Raw genomic sequence first — 16,737 nt, forward strand, 5'->3', positions numbered from 1 at the left:
GTCTTTTTTCCTTGTGTTGCTATTTCGTCACATGAACTGCATGGATTTTCTTTCGAATTGCCAGAGATTTTCCTCCTCAAATCAATGTATCAAAAACCGCCATTTATAGTTTTCTTTCAAAGAGCGATCAATTGCAGGTTCTGTAAATTCTTACAGACACCTTGAATTTGGCCCCTATATTAAGCTGCCGAATGTCAACGCCAATCCAGGAAGGCGATTCCTCACCTGTGGAGGCGAAGGGTACAGGAGATCAATCAGAACGGAAATGCACCACAGCCCCCCAACAAAAGGTGCAGTTTCTGAACACATGCCGTTTTGCCTCTTGGAGCTAAAAAAAAAAGAAATGGATTTAGTTGAAGCAACACAGTGTACATGATCGTGCTATAGTCGGGTGAAAACGACATAATACCTAGTGCTGTTGCATTAGCAGCGCGCTGAAGTCAGCGATGGTCCCTATTCGAGCCTGTGATTTGATGCTTTGAACGGGCTTCTTTGAGGGTAGTCGCATCCTTCATCAGCTCCTATTACTCAAGATTCCATAGCAATAAGTAGCCCCAGCCGTCAGCAACACGTCCAGAGCCGTTGGTTTTGTGGCAGCCTTCTGGTGGTTCTAGTATTGGTCAGATCAAGCGTGCGTTGAGAATTTCTTGACAGAGAGGGGTGGGGTCGTAAGGCTTGTCAGAAGAAGAGAGCAAAGCGAAAAAGATCAGAGGGTAGTCAATGTTAAATAGACACATATTATTTTATCCAAAATGTCAGGAAATAGATTGCGTGAGGTTTTTTTTTAAGATTTTGCTGATGTGATTTCACACCTTTTTGATCCGAGACTAGTTTGGAGAAATACTAAACAAATGAAAGACATCGATATTAGGATAAATGCGAGGGATCATGATTACTAAGGCAAGAACAAGAATGTAAATTATACAATGCGTTGTGAACTAAGCCTTGCACCCTTGCTTCAAATTGAGTTCTTTTAAAAAAATTTTCACCAAAAAAAAAAATGGAAAATATTAAATATGAAAGAAGTAATCAAAACGATTGAGTATCCGGTATCCACACTCAGCTGTCAATTTTAGGACAAATCATGAAGTAACGAAATAAATGTACTGCATCATAAATAATATAACAGAAGATGTGAGGGTAATAAAATGGAACATAAAGTGTGTATGTGTCATATGCGCGTAGCTAAATTAAAGTCTTGATTCTCCTAAGGGTTTAACTTGCTGTCATAGCCATTAAATCTGAGCTTTACACATTTCCTGTATTATTATTTTATATAAAAGAAATGAAACTAACCAGAGGTAACTCCGTATTGAGTACTAAAAAGACCTAGAAGGCAAACTGCATTTCTTTTATAGCTTGAACATCACTTCGCCATTTCTTCATTACGACCAATTAAATATATTACATACTCTATTGAAAAGCTCTTTGATGTACTAAATCAGTACCCGTCAATGGCGCAAGGCGTTGTATCACTGTTTTTTACTGCAACTGTTGGGGTTCATTCCCAAACAGATGTGTGATTCTTTGCATTTGGCGTTTAGAAGTTTAAAGAGCACATTTCTCATCCGACTATGACGAGTCTTCTTATTATCACCCAAAAAAAGCAATTTCGACGCTGTCACTGAGCGAAAAAGAAGATATCTGCAGCTGGTATTAGCGACAATATTAGTGACGCTCAAATTGAATCTCATACAATACAGCCTCCGCACTTTTGGTGAGAGATTAGGTCTATATTCGTACAAAGTTTGGTGCTTCTGACTTTTCTTGTTTTTTTTTTGGAACCCAATTGAGAAATATTCCGAATCTTGCCTTTTTTGAGATTGAATTAAATTTGAAATTATTTTTAAATTTTGTTTTGGAATTATTAGTAAATTTTTGAGTTATTCTTAACTAGATTTTGATCACCCAGAACCCCTACAGAGATCAAAGTTTGTAGTTGAAGGTTTTTCTTGATGGTTTACTGAATGTGGCACAAAGTCCTTCAACTGCGCTACCGTAATCTCGCACCGGGTAAAAGCGCGAAACTTCAGATTTTCTACTGCGCGTCAAAATCCGTACGGCGCCGAACAAAGTCCGGTAACTCAGCTCTGAAAATGGTCCGCAAAAACAGATTCGGTTTGAAAAATGTTGTAGAGGAGGATTCTTGCACAATATGTATCATCTGTTGCGACTTCAAAATGTTCTTTTTTCCTTAGGATTTAACTTATGTTCAATACGCAAAATTTGCGAATTTGGCCATATTTACGATGTAGGGGCAAATCCATGGGCGTTTTAATGAATTTGCCTTGTAATGATTGTTTTCAGAATCACCGCCACCGTCGTCGTTCAAATACTAAAGGAGAAGGAGATGGAGCAGATACCTCACGTAGTGGAAGCAGAACGAATAGTCTGTCAGCACATAATAAAGGTAAAGCAGACGGTTCGGTGCAGACTTTTTTCCTCTCTTTCTAACTGCTTTGTAGATAAACCACGCCGCAAAGATTGGGTAGAAAGGAAGAGTTTAAGTCAAGGCGGCAAAGCCGATGGAGAAAACAAGGTCAATCAACACCATAAGGAGAAGGACGCGAATGATCTTCATAAACGAACAAGAAGTTCTAATTGTGAGAATACAATGAGACTTTACGTTTATCTCAACGACTTCTCTCTGTTTTTAGTTTGTGTGGATAGTTGGAGAGATATAGTTAAGTTTAAATTCAACTATTTAAATCTATTCTATTTTAATTTAAGCTGCCTCTTAAGCTCGCTGTGATCTCTTATTGCGACCCTAGCGCTGTCGCACACATTTTAGTGCATCCTTTGTTTGATTTGATTTCTCACAATAACGTTAATAACGACTAAGGAAAAGGACCGAAGGAAATGCTCAGAAAATCTGTAGTTGCATGTGTGATCTAAATTTCATGCTGAAAAGCCATTCATCATGAGAAAGAGAATAAAAATGCCGAATTTGGTAAACCAGCCTTTGTTGCGGAAAGGATTTCTTCGTGTTCTCCTTCTTTAAGTGTTGCACTTAGTTTGTAGCAAATGGAAAACGTCGCGAACGTGATTCAACTCGCACAAGTTCAATGGCTAGTAATGGCGAAGGATTCGATTACAGCGATGAATGTACGCTTGCTGTAGATTTAGATTCAGATATTTTTATACTACATATATGCGCGGTGGGTATGCTGATAATATCTCCATATTCCAGATGAACTAGATGAGCCATTCAGCGACTCGGATGACGATTTTCGTCCCAAACAACCACAGAAACTTAGTCTTATTATTCCCAGAGGCAGAATCAGGTGAATTAATAATTACGTCATCAGTTTTGCCCCCAGTGAAGTTCACAGACACAGTGGCGTAGCACTAGCAATGATTATGGGCCAAACGATGCCCTGCTATAGTCCTCGACCAATAATCACCAATTGCTAGGACAAAACGACCTGAAACTCGGTGCAACTGTGTCAGATCAGACTGTAGTGAGGCTGAACTAACGATGGTTCCAACCGCTCGTGTCGCTTCGAGCGCAGCAGCATCACGACTGTGAACTCTGCTGCATCGTTTTTTTTACGTGGTTCTATGTGGTGGCACGTGGCAGATACCACGAGCCACAACAGGGTTAAAACTTCTTCTTTGCCACCACTTCTTTTGCATGCATCACTCTACAGTTTAATCATCAAGCTGCACCTTTTCATCGTTGATTTTCTAAGAACTTTTTTGTCTTGATTTTTAGATACGGTTTAGTTGGACATGATTTTTTTTTTATTTGAGAAACAGGTGTAGATTTTTGAATATTGCGAGAAGTTAGAGGTATTAATAGTCTATTTGTCTTCTCTTTTCTGACAATTTCAAAATCCATGCAAGTAGTCATGCGAATAATAATTTGTTGAGAAGTTCCGCGTAAATTTGGGAAGTCGATTATTCTAAACATTTTTAAATTTTCTTTACATACTTAAGATTTTTCATCAACGCCCCAGCGGCGCGCAAGGGATTCTGTACGAGCGCCTGAACTATCTTATATGGTGATTTGCAGAACTTTGTCGGGTACCGTGCCTGTGGTTGGATACTCTCCGAAATGGGGTGGACCAACCATGTGCCTGAGTTGCTTGCAATTCTTCGACCTGCCGGACCAAATGGAACCTTTCGAAGAGTATGTGGAGCTACAGCAATAATAGTGTACTTCCTTTCTATCAACTTACATCATTCTTATGCAGGCATCTTCTAAAAGAGCACAAAATTGTCGTGTCGGAGATGGGTCTCATTGTTGATCCCAAGAGGTATGTTCTATTTACCACCGCCTAGAACATTGTCGTTTATTTTTCTAATTTTTCCATTGCTTTGAAGATACGTTGAGCACTGGCGCCAACGTTTTGCAAAGGAAAGTGTGGACAAAATATTCCCGCGTATCGAGCCGAAAGAGGGGGAAAAGTTCTTTGGTTTGTTTCCATATATTAATTCTTGATAAATATAGGTTAAGCTCGGAAACCTTTTCGTTGACTATATTTTGCGCAGGTGAGGTCGACTACTACTATAACATGTCGGAAGCCTTACCTGAAGATTATTCGCTTCGCCAGCGTTTGGCCATGCGTCGTCTTGAGGAAGCCCTTTCTTGCCAACAGAGAGAGCGGTAGGTTCTATTTAGTGAACAGTTTTCAAGGGAGCGAAAAGAAAGCCTAGAAGTCATCTGCACCGAAAGCGTCTCTGGAGAACTCTTTTATGACACAAATAGGCTATGGTGATAAACTCCTCAAAGTAGTAGTGCTCGCCCTCGCCACCAATTTATGGAATCGGCCTGGTTGAACGCGTTCCGCAGCGACTGTGTAAACGATATTTTGCAGTGAGGACACGAACTTCCAACAACAGTGCATCTTCTGTCGTTACACCGCTCGCGGAAATCGATCAAAGATTATCCATCACCTTTACATGATCCACCACTTAAATCTTGGTTCTCCTGACAATCTCGTTTTTGTGACGGAGTACATCGAACACCTTAAAGACAAGTTGCAGGTAGTGCAGAATTCTTCCGTCGAGCCGAAAAACCAAATTATTGTATTTATTGATTTTGATTTAGAGAAATGAGTGTATTTACTGTGAAAAGACTTTCGGAGATCGCAACATTCTCATGGATCACATGCGCAAGAGGAACCATAGGGAGGTTAGTGTTGCTTGGATTATAGTGACTAGTATGAAATAATTATAAAACGCAAGTATTGTCTTAAATTCTTGGATGTAATTGAAGGTGAACCCCAAGAACCACTACTATGACAAGTTTTACATAATCAACTATCTCGAGCTCGGAAAACGTTGGCTCGACGTTTTAGCTGAGGACTTCGAGGATACGATGCCAACGTTCCAGGACTCGGATGAGGAAGAAGAGGAGTATGCGTTTTTCATATCTCTGCCTCATTTTGAAACGAATAATTCCAAGATTGGACTGAGCTAACATTTAGAAAAAAACCTTTGCTCAACATATCAAGTATTTAGTAACTCTTGGTGCGAATGGCAAGAAGATAATGTGGATGCCGATGAAACTCGTGTCGTTTGTCTTCTGTGCAATGAAAGCGACGAATCTTGCGAAGGATTGTTGTCACATATGAAGGTTTGTGAGATTGAAATCATCAACACTCGGAAGTCTTCGTTGAATGAATATTCATGGAATATTCTAAATGCCTAGCTATATCTAAATCAGGCTGATTCATTACCTCCGACTGCTTATAATTCAGCCATTATCTTTGTTGCTAATTACATTCGTAATTTTTTTTTATCACTGAAAAAAAGATGCCGGCTTACCTCCTTCACTGTGAATTATGCAAACTTTTTTTCTGTGATTTCATATTAGTGAAGAAATATTTGTTCAGAATCCATAACGTTAGTGCCGAACATTTCAAGCTTAATCGAAATGTTACCGTGGATGTGTTCTTTTTTCTGTTTTTTTTTCTCATATTTCATTTCACGCTGGGCGGCTTATTTGTTTGCATTTTACAGGATAAACATGATTTTGATCTCATCAAGATCATTGACGATAATCACTTGGACGTTTACCAGCGCATGAAACTTATCAACTACATAAGGAAGCAGGTCAGTTTAACTTGGCGTACAGCTACGTAGTTTGAAGTTTGCTGTTACGTTCGTATAAAACCTTCATTTAAGAACTTCAACGCAGTCTGTTTTATTTGCCAACGCAGCGATCTTGGAAACACTCAAGAACTTGCGAAACATCTACAGGAGGCTGAAAGACCTATCACGGTAGCATTAAAAGTTTCATTTTGATATCGATTAATACGTTCCTTGTAGAAGCTTCCTGACAAGTCCTACTGGGATACGGACGAAGCACTCCTGCCCATATTTGGCAACGACCATCTGTTGTGGCGACTTGAATCACTGCTCGAAGGGCGCGATGGTGCCAGTGATACAGAAGAGCGCTGCCGTCGAGAAAGTGAAAAAAAGTATTCCGCATATGTTGCAGAGAGTCAGAAGAACACCGTAGATGGAGTATGTAACATATTCTTTGTCAGATGTTTAGAACTAATTATGGAAAATTTTACACTTGTAGGTAATAGCAGAGGATTTGCCAGACCTTCATGAACTAAACGAGAACGATCTTCAAGAGTTAATATGAATATCTTCATCTGTAACAACGTCTACTACGACCGACTTTTTCTTTGTCGCCAAACAATCCGCGCGCTGTGACTGAATTTTTACCGTTTCTGTTTTCTACCATTCTATTCTGAAAGTTCTATGTGTATACTCACTCTTTTACCATGTATAGGGGCAGAATGACGTTTGCTTGTTCACAAAAGCTCGTTTAGAATGTAGTCGATATTAGAGGCTTTCCGTTTTGTAGACTGTTTATTTTTGTTCGATGCTGCGCTCTCCGCATATCTCGATAGTTGCGAAGTGCTTCATCGCCTTTTCTTCCCTGTACGATATCATCCCGGGACTTCATTATTTTCTGCGGTCAAATTTCTTGCGTTTGCCTTTTCTCTTCCGGTAAACATGTTGTGTTGTTTTCCTTTTTGTTCATTTTCTAACCGAGTATGGGAACCATTTATTATTTCTTTGTATCATTACTGGCGGATATCTAGCTTTCTCAACATTCGTTTGATCCAACATCGTATTTTGTAACATTCTCTCATTTTCTTATCCACGTCTTCCTTACATGGTTTTAACGCTATATTCTCTCTAACCGCTTCTCACTTTGTTTCCTTTTCGCCTCCACGAATAGTCGTCTTCGTTTTGACGTCTTATCGCTAGCCATGTCGATCGCGAAGCACTTTTTAGGTGTTTCCACCACGAAAAGTTGGAGCACTGTAGAACGTTCAGTTGAACGAAAATGCTTCATCGATTGTCTGTTATTCGATTGAAAACTTGTAGATTGTAACATCACAGCGTTGTTGAAATTTGAATGTTGATTAAAACAGTTTATAAAGTGGTACTGCCATAGCTTCGCACTGGTGTTTATTGGCGCCTCAAATATCACTAGTCATCAGCGATTCCTACTGATCTGAAATTCGTTCGAGTACGAACCTCCATACTTTTGCTGAATGATTGTTATTAGTGAGTAAAGATGGGTGTGTCTTATTATCTTATTAGTTGGATCTTACCGGCACAGTAGAAATCTCGGGAACCATGCCTGATTGAGCTTGTGTAGGTTGGCGCGTTGAAGAACTTTACATCGCCAGTTAGAGATTGTCGACTGTTGCCCAACTCCAAAAAGTTTATATTTAGTATGCAGAGTTTTTGAAATCGGCTGTTGTTAAAGAGGGTCAAAACAATGTGAAGCAGTTGCGTAGGCGGCTGCGCTCGAAGCGGTGCAGCGGGGCGTAGCAGCTAGAATCGAGGGAGGATCTTTGCTAGGACTGGCTACTCAAAACAGTGCGCTCAATAACCACCAAAACCGTAGAGCCGCCAAACCGCGTTGTTCTGAATTCTGCGGGCAGCCTAAGCGGCTGCGCTTGAAAAGGAGCGGTGAAGAAAGGGGTTGGAATCGAGTTGGGACCATGGCGAAGCGAAGAATGGTGCTAGCAAGGATCCTCCCTCGATCCTAGCTGCTATGGCCCGCTGCACCGCTTCGAGCGCAGCCGCCTACTCAACTGCACCATCCTTCATGCCGTTTTAACCCTACTATACCTTGACCATGAATCCGTTAATTAGATTTATTAAGATTATATGATGTCAGTCGTGCAAATCTACAGCTTCTCAGGTTATGCTGGCATGTCGCGGTAGGGTAGGCATCTGCTTCCTACGCTTAGCATCGCCTCTTATGGTGGCAAAATCTGGCGTCGAAGCATACGATACGCTGGTTGCATCAGCTGCGAAAGGTATGATCGTCCCCAAAATTGAGCTTCATAGACATCCCAGTGTTCTCGTTCCGCAAAATCCCTATTCAAGCTGAATATATTACATTCTTTGTTTAGAAAACAGCTGTTTACTTAAGAAGCAAATAAAAACTATGAAAATGAAAAATAAAATACCGTCAAGTAAAAATGAACCGAAAATTCTATGGTGGCAACTAATTCGCGTAATGATAAAAATTAGAAGATTCTGTCCATGTTCTTTCTTCAGATGCAAGGCTACTCATATCCTCAAAAAGATTCTTCGCTGACAAAGGTAAGCGAGGAAAGCGGAAGTTTGCCGAGCCGGTAGTCGTGAAACATACAAAAAGTACTAAACCAGTAGTGGACGTCTATAGCGATATGACAGCGATGTAAGTGATGCGGTACGAAAAACAAAGTACAGTTCTGCCGAAGCTCTTTTTTTCAGAGAGCTATCAGAAGCTTTAAATGTTGAGTTAGATGCAGTAGTCGAAGCATTGGTTGAGCTGGATAAGCTGAATCTGGATTTAGTAGCTGATGGTAAGCCACTGGATCAGGATCATGTTCTAAAGGTACTGTTATTCTTGATTTTGTAAACTTGATGATTTTTCTGCGATTTGCTTAATACTGAACTTAGATAGTTGCACTATTCAATTGCAAACCAAGGTTGGCAATTCGCCACCTGAAGAAGAATGAGGGAGAGGCGGAAGACGTATTGCCGCAGTAAGTTTTATTTTTTCTTCAATGTTACCACTTTAAAATTGCATTGAAACCCTGAATACATGCGCCTCCCAACAATGACCGCAGTTGTAAACGTGTAATGAAATCGCGTCGCGGTTAGGCGCGAGGGATTTTTGTTACTTACAACTCTACGAATATGTTCTTCAATGCGGGGTTTTTTTTCACTGTTTTAGCTTAAGTTTTTCTTAACTTAATATTATTTCTAGACCCCCACCAGATCCAAAAGATTGCGTTAAGAGGCCTCCAATAGTAACTATTATGGGTCATGTTGATCACGGAAAAACTACATTGTTGGATGCTCTTCGAAACAGTCATATTGTGGATGGTGAATTCGGTGGAATCACTCAACACATAGGAGCATTTTCTGGTATGGTTCATTTCTTTGTTTTCGTTTGCTATTTTCTTTTGCGTTTTAATTGTATTCCCAGTGATTCTAAAACGATTGTTTTCAAATTTTCAGTTGATCTCAGAGGCGTGGGTCGTCGCGTGACGTTCCTGGACACACCGGGTCATGCCGCTTTCGCAGCGATGCGAGCTCGAGGAGCAAAAGGCGCCGATATTGTAGTACTAGTAGTTGCTGCGGATGATGGGGTGAAGGAGCAAACTATCCAAAGTATCAAGTATGTTTTTCTCAAGTTGTTATATGTATTATTGTGCGTTATTCTGTTTGATAGCTTATAGTAACTGTTGCATGTACATGTTTCAAGTCCCCTATAGCGGGTTTGTATGCGCATATAGTCAACAATAGGGTGAAAACAACATGAAGCACGATGGAATTGCGAAGGCGGCTTCGCTCGAAGTATTGTGCTGCAGCGTAGCTGTTAGAATCTGAGGGGACCCTTGCTTACGCTTCATTCTTCGCTGTAGTTTGCGATGGTCCCACCGCTATTCAACCGCTATCTCCACCGCGCCGTAGCCGCTTGCACAATTGCACTCTGCCTCCTGCCGTCTTGACTCTGCTATACCTACGGCGAGGTAAAAGTTGAATCTACTGCGAGCATCTTCGCAGTGAGATATTCGGCTTATTCTTCTCTCGGGTTTTGAAATTAGATTAATTGCACTAAGATTATGCACTCGCACTCAGCTGCGAGTGGTCGAAAACTGCGCCGCCTTGTACGCAACTATTTACGCGATGCTGCAACATAAATCAAAACTTTTCTGCTGAGCTATATAGTATAGACAAAACGACACGAACTACCGTGTTGTTGTGTAAGCGGCTGCGTTCGAAGCGATGTGGTCCAGCTAGAGTTGGAATCGATGTGGGACCATAGCGAACTGCAGCTGGAGATGGTGCTAATAATAAATCTAACCGCTACGTTGAACTTCACCATGCTTCATGTCGTTTTGACCCTACTGTTTTTGATCTTATATTTATCTTATGTTTTTGATAGTTGGATATGTACAGACGGCATGCTTATATTGTTTATGTTTGGTCAGTGACAAGGACATACAATTTAGTACCAAATATGCCCACAAAAGTTAAGGGAAGGTAGCGACTTCTTGCTTGTGATAGTATAACTATGAAAGCTTCTCAAACCAGTCTGTGAACACATCAGTGACCACTGAAATGCCTGCAAACTAGAGCTTCGACAACTGGTATAAAGCTTGGTAATGTAAGTGCCACCGCCTGTAAGTTATCGTTAAAAAAAACTCAGGTTTCCTCTCACCTCTGTTGTTCTTCCTCTCCATTTTCTAAGTTTCTTTTTTTTAATCGAGAACTTATAGGTTCGCTCAGTCTGCTGGTGTTCCCATTGTCGTTGCAATCAATAAATGCGACAAGCCAACTGCAGATCCGGTGCGTTTTCCCGTTGCTGTTGAATTTGTTCCAACTAATGTGCAGGTTAAAGCCAGAGACTGACTAATTAAAATATCTGTGGCTAAAGTTGTGCTTCTGATCACTGTGGCATTGGCCGATTTCCATAGGCTTATTTTAAAGCTCGCAGTTGCAACGTAGCGGATTGTTCATTTATTATTGTTTTCCAACGATTCACTGCACCAAGCAAAGTAATAAGACTAAGACTTTTGAAAAATTCTTGTGTCAGTTCACTTAATTGTTCTTTTTTTTCTTGTGGATTGCTGGGCGGTGGAAAGCGAGGGGAAAGTGCCTTTTTGGACTGCTGAATGTCTATTACGAAAGTGTGCGAAGTTTAAGCAAAAGTGCGAAATTTGATCGTGTCAAAATTTCTTGATCAATTTGAGAAGCATTTCGGTTATATTAACTTCTCGGTACAATGGCTATTTTCACCTTTGTTTCGGGTTCGCTTTCAACTTTTCTTACAACTTTGACTTTTTTAGTTTTTGCAAGGCAGCATGACATTTGTATCATAGGAATTCTTTGTAGTACCTACTTGCTATCCTTAAAGTGACTCTACTCATCCTTATGCAGGATGCTTAGACCGCTTTTTATAGTTTTCCTTAAACATAATGCAGAGAGAGCAGTCAAACCCAACAAGATCACTTCATGATGTGAGCATCAAAATCTTTACAAGCATCCCTGAGTATTGTTTGGCACAAAGGGATTGTGCTTGTCATTTCGCGTTGCTGCTTCTCTGTCCTTCACTATATAGTGATTGGTGTGCAAAACTTAAGGACGAAAATAACTTTCGCGTGATGCATCACTGCCAAATAACGCGGCTCGCTGAAACTTGGACTATAGGAGGGAAGAACTGCTACGGTGTAGTACAGAACGAAGCTGAAAACGCAGGTGAAAGAGTGCTGTTAGCAATACCAAACTCCTTGACTACCTTCGTCACACCTCGTCCTTCTTGCAGTGTCCCGATGATTTTTGCCCGTGAAAAGTCATCCAAATGTTGTCTCCGTATCATGTTGTAGAGAAGAACACCACCATAGTGCACCGTAGCTCCTCTGATTGACAAACAATCCTTTCTCGTTCTTCTAACTGCCTCGTGATGTGGGACCAGCCCCATTTGGGGCTATAGCCATGCTGATCTCACGCCATGTGACGTCCAGCTTTCTGTGCACGAATTGAGACTTCTGGCAACAAACTCCCACACCTTCTTTCATCTCCATAGAGTTGTTAATATTTTATGTTACTTTACCTATCTCGTTCTTACGTTTTGCCCATCAGTTTATAGTGCAGGCACTGCTCAAAAGCTATGAAAATGGCTTCAGACTACCACTTCGTCAGTGATGGTCGAGCCATTCTGTGTCACACCGATGCTTCCACTTCTTACCAAAGTCGAACAATGTTTGCCGACCTTCCTGCTCTCAACGGAATATTCTAGACTATTTTCTGCCGGGGTGTAAGCTGAAAATCCAACCGAGCGAATGGACCGAGTAAACTCCTGTGGCATCCATTAAGCGTTATTTGTGCTCCAACGATCGTCTGTCCTTCATATTTATTATGTATGCAGATGATGATGTTGTCGCTCTTGAGAATCGCTTAGTTTTCTGCTGAAATAAGTCCGTCTCCACAAATGTTATGCCTTTGTCAAAGATTTGTTGAGCAGTTTCATTTTAGTTGCATTGTATAGTCGGGTGAAAACGATATGAAGCACAGTGTAGTTGTATTACAAGTTGTATTATAAATGGAGGATGATGTTTAGCATCGCGGGAGGATCCTTTCTAGCACCATCCATCGCTGCAGTTCGCAACGGTCTCTTGTCGATTCCAACCGCCATCTCTCCCGCGCCGCTTCCAGCGCAGCCCCTTACGCAACTGCATCATGTTTCATGTCGTTTCAACCCTACTCTACGGAAGCATTGTAGTGTCGAAATGGTCCGCATTTTCTTTATTTAGTACTGATTCTGATCAGATACATTACAACTGTCTGTTCCTGCTTTTCAGACGTTCGCCGTAATAAAATGCGAACGGAGCTAAACATATTCATCTACGTCAATGAGAGTTGGATTGGGAGAGAGATTCGATAACTAGTTGGAAAAAATTGTATCCGATATTGACTTAGCTGCCACGGGCGCCCCATTCAAACCTTTTAAACACCATTTGAAAACAGTGCGAAGATATTGAAGGAAATAAAGTTTCTATCTCGCGCTACTTCTTTCTTGTTCGAAACGAATTCACGCGGAAATTGCTGCAGTTACTGTAACATAGTTGGGTGAGATCGTTGTGATCATTCTTATTTTATTATGTCTCGAGAATTGCTAATACTAAAATGCGTTTTACAGTATTGTGTGGTGGAGATAGAGTTGTGACCAACAAATACTGCTTGTGGTATGTGGTTGATTTTCCTTTGAGGTATTCCCATTCGTGCAAAGATACTACGAGGAGAGGCTGTAAAGACCGTTGATTACTACAGGCAATGTAATCGGACGGTAAATATTCGAGATTTACCGGACAGGCTTCTTGGGGGTGAATGAGATCTTCAAATTTCTCTAATGGTTCGCGATCTGTTTCTCTTAGAAGCAACGAATGAATTTTATCGAACCTTTTTGAGTAAATAGGCTGCCCATCGCATTGAGATCCTCAACAAGAATGTTTGATTTTACAATTGACTTTTGTATTGTATGCAAAACCGTTCTCAATGGCTGGTACTGTAAAATGGTGAACTCAATTCGAAAAGCCGGGGAGTTACTCCTGCTGTTTTTGCGGTGGCGGGTGGAGTCATTGAGGCATATTCGGAGTTCGCTTCACCTCCTTGTGATTGATTTTTCTGTTTCCTAGCTCACTAAGTAGCCTTTTTCTCTCAGATGCAGTCTGGTTTTCGTTCGCTCTTTTCCGGCAAGAGTCAGAGCTATCTAGAGTAGAGTATCAAGAGCTTAGAAGAATTTGGCGTATTAACCACGAACTGGTATTTTGGAATATTTTGGAACGTAAGCCATTTCACGAATTTTGAAAGAAATCATTCTATTTTCCCAAGTGATAATATTTCACATGATGATGAATTTTATTCATTTCAATTTTATTCCGGGCGCACTTCCATTCTTGGACAGAAACGTTGTGGTTTCGTAATTGGGATTTTGTACCCACAAATCGATATTTTAAACTAGAATTAGATACTAACATCTGTGTGGACTTTTAAAATTTCTGCGATGTTGCATAGTATTCCTTATTGTTCAAATCTTTCTTTTTTTCACAAATGCGTTTGGGTCCACTACTCGCAACTTCTCGCGTCTGCAAATCGCTAACTTTTATATTTCTTTCTTTTTATTTCCTTTTTTCTGTATTTGGTTGCGTTTCAATTTAAAGGGCATGATAATAAGAATTCTGGTGTTGTTCATCCATATTCCTTTAGCATTATTCAGATCACCATTTCCTGTTTAGAATGCAGTAGTCGTTCTATTGTTTGGTGATTGTTTACTGGAGTAATAGATTTTATTATTTAGATGCGTGCCAAACGCTCATTGCTAGAGCATAACATTGTTCCTGAAGATTTGGGAGGAGATGTTCAATGCGTTGAGATATCGGCATTACACGCTAAAAATCTACCAGCTTTACAGGTTTGTGGACTAAAGCAACTCTGCGCCCTCACTATATGACTGATCTCGACGTGATTACTTAGGAAGCTCTGCTGACCCAAGCAGAAATGATGGATCTGAAAAGCACCGAGAAAGGATTGGCAGAAGGCATTGTGATCGAGTCTTCAGTTATACAGGGTATTCAGAAATATTTTGCGCACCTCATTCAAGTTATTATACAATTTTTGCTATAGGTCTAGGAAAAGTGTGCACAATAGTTATGACGCGAGGGATTCTACGAAAAAGTGCTATTCTCGTTGCTGGAAAAGCGTGGAGCAAAGTACGCACAATGACAAACGAAAGTGGCAAAGATTTGCAGGAAGCTGGCCCAAGCACCCCTGTCAGGGTAAGCGGTTTCTTACTATTGGGAACTTAAATCACGCTGAAATGTGAATTACCAGGAATTTAGATATCTGGTTGGAGAGAGGATCTTCCAAACCCTGGTGAAATTATTCTAGAAGTTTCGTGTGTAGATCGTGCTCACCGTGCCATTAAATTCCGTACTGAAAGAGAAATGGCGGGAAAAGCGGAAAAGGATAGGGTTTGTGTGTTTTTGTTATGGTTGCTTTGTTCGTAAAAGGTTTTTAAAATTCTACAGAAAGCCATAGAAGAACAGCGCATGGAAGAACGCGCGAAATACTTGGCAAATCGGCAAAAGATGTTAGATGCGGTTCGTTTCTTGTATTAATTGCATCTTTTTTTCTGTCATGAAGAGGATATAATCGTATTTGATATTTGTGGATGTTTTGCGTACTATAAAACTTTGCTTAAGGGATACCGTTATGGGTCTACCTTACGGCGAGTTGTTCACAAGGAACACATGCTTGAAAAATCCACTGAAGATGATTTTCCAAAATTGCGACTTATGGCGAGTGAAATGTGATTCTTAATTTTCTGTTGTAATTTTTTTTTTAATGAAAATCAAACTTTTCGACTGTGGTTTTCTTTTGAGAGCAGTTCCCTCCTGGTGTCTTTTCATAACAAAAAAGAAAGATTCAGTCCATCTTGCCTGATTTATTTTTCACTCGTTTCCATCTTTTTCAAAGAATAAGTCACGTCAGTAATTAGTAATAGTAAAGTACGCACCTCTGACGCTAGAACGTTGTTCACTATCCACACGTTGTTGGAAAAATTTAAAAGGACTCGTTTAGCTGCGAACAGATGTCGAAGGAACACTGGAAGCCATTTTGAATGTCACAGAAACCTACGCTAGCGAAAAATGCAAATTCCAAGTTGTGGAGTTTGGAGTGGGGCCACCAACTAATATGGACGTGGAAATTGCAAAGGAAACGGGAGGTAGCCATTTCTTCTACTTGTTATTCCTACATGTATGTGAATGTTTCAATTTTATTCAAGCTGTGATCTACCTCTTCAATGTACAGCCATCAGCAGCAATAAAACAACAAGCCGAGCGTGATGGTGTTCGAATAGAACAGTTTAACGTCATTTACCGCCTTGTTGAGTCATTAAAAAACGAACTTTCATCACAACTACCGAGGTTAATGGAAATGGAACTTGTGGGAGAGGGACACGTTCTGAAGGTTGGTTTTCTGATGTTATTCGCCTTCTCAGTTACGATATTTTATGTTACTAAGGACCTGTGAACCGGAAAAAACTGTAAAATGTCCCTAATTAAAAAACATTAAGTGATGCTAAACGAATGTTTGACGATACCGATGAATATAAATAAGGAAAATAATCCAAAATATTGTTTTCTTACTTTCTCATTCGCTGAACTCTCTGAAGTGCGCACACTCTATCTCCACGCACACTTTGTTGTATAGTGCGATACATATTTCCTTTCAGGAATTCCTCATCTCAGACCGGGCTCGAAAGAAACAACCGATCGCTGGAGTACTAGTTGACTGGGGAAATTTCCAGCGGTCAGTTCTGTACAGTTTATTTGCAACGATTTCCGTTTTGACTTTCGATATTACAACTTCAGGGATTGCATATTCAAATTTATACGAGGTGGAAACGTTATTTATGAAGGAGGAGTGGAGTCGATGAAGCACCAAGCGGAGCTAGTCTCGACTGCAACGACAAATACCGAAGTGAGATATCTTTTTTTTAATGGGAATGGATAACACATCAAAATATAATGTCTGAGTCTATTGGATTATCAACAACATATTTTAGGTTGGTATCGCATTGGAAGATAAAAGTATTCGGTTCAAAGAGGACGACACTGTGGAGGTTTACAAGAAGAAACAAGTGCCACAAACGATTGACTGGTACCCGCCCGGATTCTAACATTAGAACCT

General features: G+C 40.4%; 2 protein-coding genes across 2 annotated transcripts; both read left to right on the forward strand.

Moving 5' to 3' along the window:
- Positions 1-191: 191 nt before the first annotated feature.
- On the forward strand, positions 192-6,601 carry RB195_015843 (uncharacterized protein; the record flags this gene model as incomplete). The annotated part of the gene is made up of 17 exons (XM_013439169.2): positions 192-290; positions 2,308-2,410; positions 2,466-2,603; positions 3,022-3,105; positions 3,191-3,284; positions 4,016-4,132; positions 4,197-4,259; positions 4,327-4,418; positions 4,495-4,609; positions 4,821-4,989; positions 5,054-5,137; positions 5,222-5,361; positions 5,467-5,581; positions 5,968-6,060; positions 6,133-6,228; positions 6,277-6,474; positions 6,536-6,601. 17 exons carry the CDS (start codon positions 192-194, stop codon positions 6,599-6,601), a joined length of 1,866 nt encoding a protein of 621 aa, XP_013294623.2.
- Positions 6,602-8,188: 1,587 nt separating this feature from the next.
- Positions 8,189-16,726, forward strand: RB195_015844 (uncharacterized protein; the record flags this gene model as incomplete). The annotated part of the gene is made up of 18 exons (XM_064206747.1): positions 8,189-8,303; positions 8,548-8,689; positions 8,746-8,869; positions 8,935-9,020; positions 9,245-9,405; positions 9,499-9,658; positions 10,764-10,833; positions 14,342-14,455; positions 14,518-14,611; positions 14,668-14,819; positions 14,883-15,014; positions 15,072-15,143; positions 15,246-15,341; positions 15,625-15,769; positions 15,830-16,014; positions 16,280-16,356; positions 16,419-16,527; positions 16,613-16,726. 18 exons carry the CDS (start codon positions 8,189-8,191, stop codon positions 16,724-16,726), a joined length of 2,148 nt encoding a protein of 715 aa, XP_064062628.1.
- Between the last annotated feature and the right edge of the window lie 11 nt (positions 16,727-16,737).

This window comes from Necator americanus, chromosome V, assembly GCF_031761385.1.
Source record: "Necator americanus strain Aroian chromosome V, whole genome shotgun sequence".
NCBI lineage: Eukaryota > Metazoa > Nematoda > Chromadorea > Rhabditida > Ancylostomatidae > Necator > Necator americanus.